The sequence below is a fragment of the Juglans microcarpa x Juglans regia genome, chromosome 1D (assembly GCF_004785595.1).
Source record: "Juglans microcarpa x Juglans regia isolate MS1-56 chromosome 1D, Jm3101_v1.0, whole genome shotgun sequence".
In the NCBI taxonomy this organism is placed as follows: Eukaryota; Viridiplantae; Streptophyta; class Magnoliopsida; order Fagales; family Juglandaceae; genus Juglans; species Juglans microcarpa x Juglans regia.
The window spans coordinates 10264703-10274777 of NC_054594.1; the positions used below are offsets into that span (position 1 = coordinate 10264703).

Genomic DNA, 10075 nt, shown 5'->3' on the forward strand with positions numbered 1-10075 from the left:
ATGAGGCGTCCGAGAAATATTTTCGTTCGTATGGTTTCGGAGGAGGACTGCATGAAAGCTTTATCAAGGGAGGCATGCGATATGGACGGTATTCCTTATCATGCCTTTCACTGGACGCCAGAGTTTAAGGAGGAGGAAGAACCATCAATATTGCCAGTTTGGATTGCTTTACCAGGTTTGCCTCCTAATTTTTATCATGAATCATTGCTTAAAATCTTGACAGCTCCAATCGGTAGATTTATTAGGCGTGATAACCCCACACGTTGTGCGACTCGCACTGATGGTGCGCGTCTCTGTGTGGAGATGGATGCGGCCATTGAGCCTATTTCACATTTTTGGATTGGCATGCCGGGGTTGGGTTCTAGTCGAAAGCAGGAGATTGTGTATGAAACACTACCTGCTTTCTGTTCCATTTGTAAAATTCAGGGGCACAATGTGCGTACATGTCGGGCTGGAAAACAAAAACCAGAAAAGAAAATGTGGGTTCGGAAACAACCAACAGATGGTGATCAAGAACCAGATAGGGAAGAGCCTAAAGAACCAGTTACGGAGGAACCTGGGGTGGAAGATCAATCTAAGTTGGTTCTTGGGTCTTCGGTTTTAGCCTTTCCAAGAAATCATGCAGAACAAGTTGATGCAGAATACGTGGATGTTAATTTGGTTTTAGGGGCCCCTGATTCTACTTTGATGATAGAGGAATTAGTAGTGGACACAGAAATTGGAGAGGCAGTAAATATGGAGAGTCTTGCTGAGGTGAGGCAAACGGATGCTAGTTTGTAATCGGAGGCAGTCACGCGAGAGACAGAGCAGGTTACGGAAACAGAGCATTTGGCAGAGGAAGAAACAGTGATTACGGAAGAGGCCCAGCGGACTGATGATGCTTTTTTTTGGAAGAAGGGTCTTTATCGGATCCGGAACCTGATATTCATGCGAAAGTTTTTTCGCAGGATAAGGAGTATCATTCGGACATAGAGGAAGAAACTGGGAAGAGGAAATATAGAAAAAAAAAATTTCAGAAAATTAGGAGTTCTAATCGAGTGATTACTCGAGCCACAAAATTGTCCCTATGATAGGTTCTATTTTGGTGTGGAATATTAGGGGACTAGGTTCCTCTATAGGTCGTTTAAAAATACTGCAAAGAAAGTTGAATTGCAAGATGATTGTTTTAATGGAGCCTTTCCAAAATTTTGTTAAAGCTCAATCATACATGCGGACTCTTCATTTTGATAATGTAATTTCTAAAGAAGAAGTTGGTGGGAAAATATGGGTCTTGTGGATGAATGATTTAAATGTACAGATTATGCGGATGACCTCACAGTTTTTGTCTCTAAGGATAGTTGAGGGTCAATTTCAATTTTTGGGTAATTTTATTTATGCAAAGTGTTATATGATGGATAGGCGGGTTCTATGGGAGGATTTGAGGTGGAATAGTATGAATAATGATCCTTGTTTGTTTGCTGGAGATTTTAATATTATTCGTACGAATTTGGAAAGACGGGGTGGTCGTCCTAGGCCAATAGCGACAATAGATGATTTTAACCAATGGATCCATGAGGGTGGTTTAATTGATTTATGTGCTCAAGGTAGTAATTTTTCTTGGTGTAATGGCCAGAGTGGTTTAGTAAAGCTTGGGCGAAGCTGGATCGTGTTTTATTGGATGCAAATTTATTGTCTTTGTTCCCTACGGCATCTTGTTCGTACTTATCAAGGACGACTTCGGACCATTGCCCTATGTTGGTTGAATTTTTTAAGGATACTTATTCCTATGGTCCTCCATTTAGATTTCAGCAAATGTGGGTGGAGCATCCAGAATTTATTGGTTTTATAAAGCAGGTGTGGGATGTGCCGGTGATTGGGATGGGGCTTGTCATTCTTGCTTGTAAGCTTAAAAAGGTGAAAGTGGCTCTTCGTGAATGGAATAAGCGAGTGTTTGGTAGGACTAATACCCATATTGAATCTTTGGAAGCGAAGGTTGAGGGTCTGGAAGGTTGTCTGCAAAGAGAGTGGGATATTGATGCCGAGAGGGAGCTTGTGCTGGCTTTGGATGAATTAAATTCTTGGAGACGTAGGGAAGATATCAGATTAGCTCAAATGGCTAAAATAAAATGGAATATGGAAGGTGATCGTAATTCAAAATTTTGTCATGTATGGTTAGCTAATAAACGACGTAAAAGAATCAAAGGGATGAGAACTCCGGATGGGGTAGAGTTTAACTCGCCAGAAGAAATTCATAATGGAGCTGTTGAGTATTTTGCGGATTTTCTTAAAAATACTAACCAGTCACGAGTACTTCCGGATTTATCAGATTTGATTTCACCTGTTATTGATGTTGATGATTGTACATGTCTTTGTCGTACCCCTTCATTGGATGAAGTAAAGGAGGCTCTGTCTTCGATTCTTATAAACAGTTCTCCTGGGCCAGATGGTTTTGGAGCAGGTTTTTTTAAAACTTGTTGGGAGGTGATTAAGATGGATGTCTTCGCAGTCGTTTCTGAATTTTTTTATTTTCAAAAAGCTTCCGAGGTTCTTTTTGGCTTCTTTTATTATGCTAATTCCGAAGACAGATGTGCCTACTGTTTTTGACAAATTTAGGCCTATAAGTCTGTGTTCGGTTTTTTGTAAAATTTGTTCAAAAATTATAGTAAATCTTCTGGCAAATTATCTTCCCAAATTAATATCTCTTGAACAAGGAGCCTTTATACCTGGGAGGAATATTTTTGAGAATATTAGTATTACTCAGGAAATGGTTCATTCCTTGAATAAGGACACTCATGGAGGAAATATTATGATTAAAGTTGATATGGCTAAAGCATACGATCGAGTAGATTAGAATTTTTTGTTGGAGGTTTTTCGCTGTTTTGGATTCTCTCCCTTTTTTTGTGATTTAATCCGTGGTTGCATTTCGAATATTTGGTATTCTGTTTTGCTTAATGGAACGATGAGAGGTTTCTTCCAAGGTGGTCGTGGGTTACGTCAAGGGGACCCATTATCGCCTTATCTTTTTATTATTATTCAGGAAGTCCTTTCTCGTCTTTTGAAGTATAGAGTGTCATCACATAAGATTGGTAATTTCTCCCAACCTAGAGGTACTCCTCAGATCTCACACCTTATGTATGCAGATGATATTGTGATTTCTTTGAATGGGGGAAAAAAATCTGTTAAGGAACTTTTGTTGGATTTTGAAAAGTATGAAGCATGGTCGGGTCAGATGATTAATAAAGAGAAAACAGCCATATATTTTTCTTCAAAAATTTCTGTTGCTCGTAAGAGAGCCCTAAAAAGACTGACAGGGTTCTCAGAAGGTTCCTTTCCCTTTAAATATCTAGGGGTTCCGATTGTATTGGGGCGTCTAAAGCATGTGCATTTGGAGGAAATGGTTAACAAAGTTTGGAAAAAAATTAGTGGTTGGAAAATGAAGATACTTTCATCAGGTGGTCGTCTAATACTTCTTCGACACGTGCTTTCTAGTATGGCTTTACATTTATTTGCTGTTTTGCAGGTTCCTCAATCAATTATTAAAGCTCTAAATCGTATGATGAGTACATTTTTTTGGAGGGAGGTTAATGGTAAAAGTAAAAAAAAGTGGGTGTCGTGGGAAAATATTTGTAAGCCAGAAAAGGAAGGGGGCCTAGGATTGCGTAAATTAGAGGACATGCAAAAAGCATTGCATATGCGGCTTGCATGGAATTTAATTCAGGGTATATCCTTATGGGCAAATTTTTTTAAAGGAAAATATGTGGGATCTTCTCCTTAGTCTCTCATTGATACTAAAAAAGGTTCTAGATTTTGGAAAATGATTATGAAGAGTATTCCCGATGTGCTTAATAATTCAAGATGGAAAGTGAGGGAGGGGAATATTTTTTTCTGGTATGATAAATGGAAAGATAGGGTCCTTTATTGGAGGAGGTCCAGATGGTGGGGAATCCGCGGATTACAGTAAAGGAGTGTATGATGAATAATAGTTGGGATATGGACCTTTTGATTTCTTTAGTTGGTCAAGAGAATGTTGACGATATTGTTGAAACTTTGGCCGGTTGTAAGGAGGGTTTGGACGTGTTAATCTGGACTAAACATGAGAGTGGAAATTTTTCTACTAAATCAGCATGGGATTGTATTAGAATTAGAGGTTCTACTTTGGATTGGCATCCATGGATATGGCATAGGTTATTGCCTCTTAAAATTTCGGTTTTTATGTGGAGGGCATGGAACATAGTTTTGAGTGTTGATGATAGTCTTATAAGGATTGGGGTCCCGATTGTCTCTCGTTGTGATTGCTGTGAAGAAGCTAAGTATGAGGACCAAAATCATGTTTTGTTTGGAGGAGAGTTTGCATTTAATATATGGTGTTATTGTGCTAATATTTTTGGTTTACCTCTTGGTCATACTTGGATGGAGACAGTGACGGCTTGGTTAAGACGTGCGTCAACTGATTCTCAAGTGGGGATTCTTGTGGGGTTACTTCCGTCGATTATTAGTTGGCATCTTTGGTGTAGAAGATGCACTGCCCATATGGAGGGCTGGATTCCATCTGTTAGTGTGGTTTGGCAAATGATCAAAAATTGGATGAGCTCTTGTAGCCATGATATGAAAAAGGTAAAAAAATGTTCTATGTATGATCTTGAGATTTTACATGCTTTGCATATTCCTTCTAAAGCCCCCGTGAGACAGTTTAATAAAATTGTGACTTGGCAAAAACCTGCTCCAGGGTGGTTTAAATTGAATACAGATGGTAGTAGTCTAGGAAATCCAAGACCTTCGGGGGTGGGTGGTATTATTAGAAATTAATAAACACTATAAAAGAAGATTTTTATCTTCTTCTTTTTTTTCCTCTCGATTGAATTGGTAATCATAAATCTTAATGTCAAGAAATTAAGATACTTAATTATGACAATTAAGTCAATACAATGAAAAATCTTCTTGACAAATGAAGGTTTGGGATGGGTCAATAAAATATATGAAATAATGAATTAGCTCAATAGAATACAAGAATGCTTCATAAATTATATAGATAATAGATGCGGGCTTAACAACGGATTAGTATTCCTTAAAATTCTTATTTAAAATCTAGTGCCTCAATTGATAGAGAAAGATAGTCAAAAGACGTAAGTCATATAATATTTAGCTAGTAAATATTTAATGTTGTTCAAGATAACTACTACAAAAAAATAAATATTTGTGTTAGATTATTTGTGACGATAATAACAGCTATTTGCAACAAAAAATACTCATTTTAACAGAAAATAATCATTTTCGCAGAAAATAACTGGTCATAAAAAAACAATTTTTTTGTAATAGATCTTTTGAACAACCCTTGACTATTGGAGCGCTAATACTCTTCACAACCACTACTCTTAACTAACTCCACTTTGCATTCTCGTCTATTTTTATGAATTTCTAGAGGTTTGGAGTTGTTGATTCCCGCAAAGTTTTGGGTGTTTTGAGGAATCAATATCTATTTATATATCCACCGCCATTGACTCAAACGAAGGCCAGGGAAACAAGACCTTTACATGAAACAACTTCAAAACCAAATCACACTGCAACTGACAGCTCTGATTGACCAATGCTTAATCATGGTCATGCATTAGTGGGATTTCTTGACTTTGTTACAACTTACACTGAGTCATGTAAAAAACAAAAAAATGAATTACTCAGTCATTTGTTTGGCAAATTACACTAATTGTTCCATTTCCATCCCTTTATTATTTATGTTATTGGTGCATTTTTGAAGTGGGTGACAGTTTATGCATGAAACTGTCATCCTCAAATTAACCACTTGTCCACTAAAAAATTCTCAACCTTATGTGTATCCCGTTAAAAAATTGGGTAATGATAGACTTACAATTCTTTTACCACCACTTCACTATTCTTAGTGTATATATTTATTTTTCTTTTAAGTATTTTTTTAATATCTTTAATCATTAAGAAAAGATTTAAAATATATATAATTTTACTAATAATCACTTTCTTAACCATTAAGTAAGAGCACAATTTTAAAAAAATTAAAAATTAAAAAGAGTAGTAGAAGAATAGTAGAAGAGTGGTAAGACTATCATTATTCTAAAAAGTTATTGCTACAGTTAAAAAATTATTTACCGGTGCAATTAATTATTGCTCCCTTTACAAAATTGTAAAAAAAATAAAATAAAATAAAAAATATCATGCACCCACTAAAAAATGTGGGAAATGAAATAACCTTTATGAAATTTTAATAATTAGTGTTTGGTTATAATTTGGTTACTCAAAAGTATTCTCAATAATTGAAGTGTAAAAATGATCACAACCTTAACAACATCATGACCATATACGCTTGATTCACATCGTCATTAATTATAGTTTATTTTGAAATATAAAATTTGAGTGGACCCTTCAAAACAAATATGAAATCGAATGGTCTTGGTGTGTGTGTGTGTATATATATATATTACATTATATCAATTTTTTTTAACGTTATTATTGTGTTTTTGGACCCATTGAATTAAGAAACATTATAATTCCAACCACTGCATGAATAACTTTAGAAAAGTGGGTTACCGGTGGTAGTTAGAGCGTTCATTGGCTGAAGTTTAAAGTTAGGATATGTATTTTCCACGTTGACTTGGACTAATTAGACCCATTACTTACACATTAGATGAGAGGAGACCGACTAGTGACTTAATTTCCACATTAACATATTTGAATTGGTGGTTTCAGTTTCCACAATGACTATGAGGTGCCTTCACTTCCATATCAACCTTTTTTAAAAACTCGAAGTTTAATTAAAGTGCACCACCATAGCACCGGTGTTTTTTGGAATACCTTCTTATGTGAATGTTGATGCCACTACAAGAGATTTGACTTTCAAGGAAGAAATTTGTTAGGGATATATTAAATTTCTTCCTTAAAAGTCATTTTTGAAGTCAAAATATTTAGTCTCCAAAAATACCTGAGCTACTAAATTTGTTTGAATGGATAAATATCCATTCGAACAAGATATTTTATGACGAACAAATCGTCTCCAAAAAAAAAAAACCGTTCGAACGGAACAAAATAGATTCGAACATGGAATTAATATCTATTCGAACAGTATATAGTTTGTTCGAATAATAATATTGGGGAGAAATTAATTTATTTTTTCTTGGAAAATTTAAAAACCGTTCGAACTTAAATTTCTTTGTTAGAATGGACATTTTTTCCATTAATTTGTTACCATTTTCACAATATAAAAATGTGTATATATGATATATATATTATGATTTACGGTGAGTTGAAATATTTATAAATTCATAAATTATTTTTATGTAATTAATTTCAAAACTTTATAGTGATTTCTTTTATGTTAAATTTATATAAATATAACTTTAAAGATAATATCATTTTTTATATTATCATGAATGACAAGTAAAATGAAAAAAAATAAACAAGGTCGTAAACACAAAAAATAAAAACCATAATGTTCAATACAACATAAAAAAGTAAAATAATAACTAAAACGATCAATATTTGCTAAGTAGATCAACATCCTCTTCTAACATTTTAATGCATCCTTCAAGATCTCTAAACTTTTTCATGATAGGCTCAATGAACTCTATAAACAGAGCTCGTACCTGATCCAAAGTAGCCCCAAGAGGCTGTCTCTCAACAACGACAGTACTACTAGAAGCTAGATCTGTTGACGTGGCACTAGGTTGTTCTGGTGTAGTCTTCTGCAAGTGCCCCTTGCTCTTATTGAATGCGATCTTGTTAAAGGGCCCCATCTGTGGCGACCTGCCCCCAATCATAAACACTGTAACCCCCGATCGGAGTAAGAGGTTAGATATCAACAGAGCAAATGGTAGACTACTTCTACTGGAATTGCGTGACTCTGATCGAATGCGGAGGAAGAAATACAATGCAAGATCAATGGGGTCCACCCGTGCTATCCGTAGCAAAAATCTGGCTAGATCGATCCCAAAATCAGTCTTGTATTTTTTCTGATCGATGTTATAGCTAACAATCAAATTAAGCATTTCGAAAAATGTTATACAATCGGCCTGCCCCAAAAGGACCCAAGTCTAAGAAAGCCGAGCTATGGAACCTCAGGCCCAAGGGAGGAAGCTGGAGACCACGGATCAGGTAATGAGCGCGAACCGACCCTGGATTGCCTGCCGACACCAAGCTTAGAGGTGCCAAGGAGAACATCTCGGGACTCAACAAATTGCTGAACCCTATCACAAAGCACTGAACAGGATGCCTAATTACACACAAATGGCGGCACGTGTCCGATCATAGATTCGACAGACCCAAGGCATGCCATAATAAATGCTTGTGTCAGAAGGCCGGTGTGTAACGGCACGCCTCACGTACGAAGGACGGCTCGCCCGCGATCTGACGCACTCTCATGGTAAGAAGGTGCCTGCGGGGCAGACCTAGCACAACTGACACGGCACGATCTCCTGATAGGTCGTGGATTGACACATTGGGGTGACAAGAAAATGAGTGGTGGCAGGTCTAACACCTGATGCACCACGATCTCCCTCGAACAGTGGAACTCGAATGAGGTATAAATAGAGGGATCCCTTCTACGGGAGCCCCGTTCACTCTCTGCCCGATAACTCTTACCATCATTCCATATTTCTGTGCCCTTCTCCATAGAATCCTTCACTGACTTAGGCATCAGAGTGATCCCAAGAGTCATCGGAACCTCTTCTCCTTCTTAGTTGCAAGTAATGTGGAACTTGGGCCTTGCAGTACTGCTCGGGCTACGAAACATGACATCAACAGTGGCGCCATCTGTGGGATTTCCATAAAAGCATATGCTTCACATGCCGAAAGCAACGCGGTCCCAAACTACAAGAAGGGGGAATCACGAGGAAGAAATAATGGAAGCACGACTTGCAAGTATGGAGGAGATCATAAGAAAGCTAATAGAGGAAATAGGGATGCTCTGCCAGGAGATTACAACCCTCAAGTTCGCCAATGATGAGCTAGTGGGGGGAGCAGAACATAGCGACAACAAGCATGAGGATTCACGGAGGCCCCAATCGATACTGCGGTGGAAGAAGAGAGATGCGAGATGTACCTCAAAATCTAAGAGCTAGGGGACAAGGGTGCAGAAATGGAGAAGAAGATGGACACCCCATCAACCGTAGACCAGTAACTCGTTAGCTCCGACCTCCCATACAGCGCTGGAGTCATGGTTGTGCCGCTTCCCGCCAAGTTCAAAGTCCCCCAGATGGAACTGCACAATGGATCCAAAGACCCGGTGGAGTGCCTGGAAACATTCAAGGCCCACATGACCTTGCACAGTTTTCTAGGAGAAGTCACCTGCCAAGCCTTCCCACTAACTCTGAATGGAGTCGTCGAGACTTGGGTCGAGTCATTATCATTAGGAACAATAGGAAGCTTTGAGGAGCTCGCCTGCCTATTCATGATGCAGTTCCTGGCAAGTCGTAAGAGAGTCTAAAGTCCTATCTCTTGTTGTTCAACTGAGAGCGTATGACCACAGACGACCAAGAGGAGAAGATCACATTGACAGCACTCCTAGGAGGAATCTGGCCACTAAGTCTGTTTATGTCCGAGATAGTAAGAAAGACTCCTACCACTCAACTTGGTTTGGATAGTGAGAATACTTGAGAAGTGTTGAGAATGTTTGTGAATAATAATGAAAAAATAATAAAAAAGTAATAATAAAATATTGAATAGTAATAAAAGTAGATGAAAAGTAATGAATAGTAGAAAAGTAGATGAAAATTAATAATAAAGTAAAGAATAGTGGTGAGAGTACTTGAGATACTCTCACTTGCCAAGCATACTAGACCGAGCGGGTGGGTTCATTAATGCTGAAGACACCCTTGCCCTGACTACCCCGCGTCAATCCGTGGTGGAACGGGCTGGCCTGAAGTTGTCAGGGCAGCAACCCAACCGCAACCGAGGAGGGGAAAGAAAGGGAGCATCGGACGGAAAGAAAAAGGGAGAAGCACCCCTTCGGCTCCAAGGAAGGGGGCCACACCCATACAAACTTGGCAGTAGAGGGGAATCGATACTTGAGCCTAAAAGAAGAACGACCACGAGAGGTGGAAAACTGCCCGTACTGTGAGTACCATACGAATAACTG

General features: G+C 38.1%; 2 protein-coding genes across 2 annotated transcripts; both read left to right on the forward strand.

Annotated features, from left to right (window-relative positions):
- LOC121262951 lies at nt 1-780 on the forward strand. The gene has a single exon (XM_041165704.1). It carries the CDS (start codon nt 1-3, stop codon nt 778-780), a length of 780 nt encoding a protein of 259 aa, XP_041021638.1.
- Nucleotides 781-1791: 1011 nt separating this feature from the next.
- On the forward strand, nt 1792-3519 carry LOC121263023. The gene is made up of 2 exons (XM_041165829.1): nt 1792-2437; nt 3500-3519. Exons 1-2 carry the CDS (start codon nt 1792-1794, stop codon nt 3517-3519), a joined length of 666 nt encoding a protein of 221 aa, XP_041021763.1.
- Nucleotides 3520-10075: the final 6556 nt, after the last annotated feature.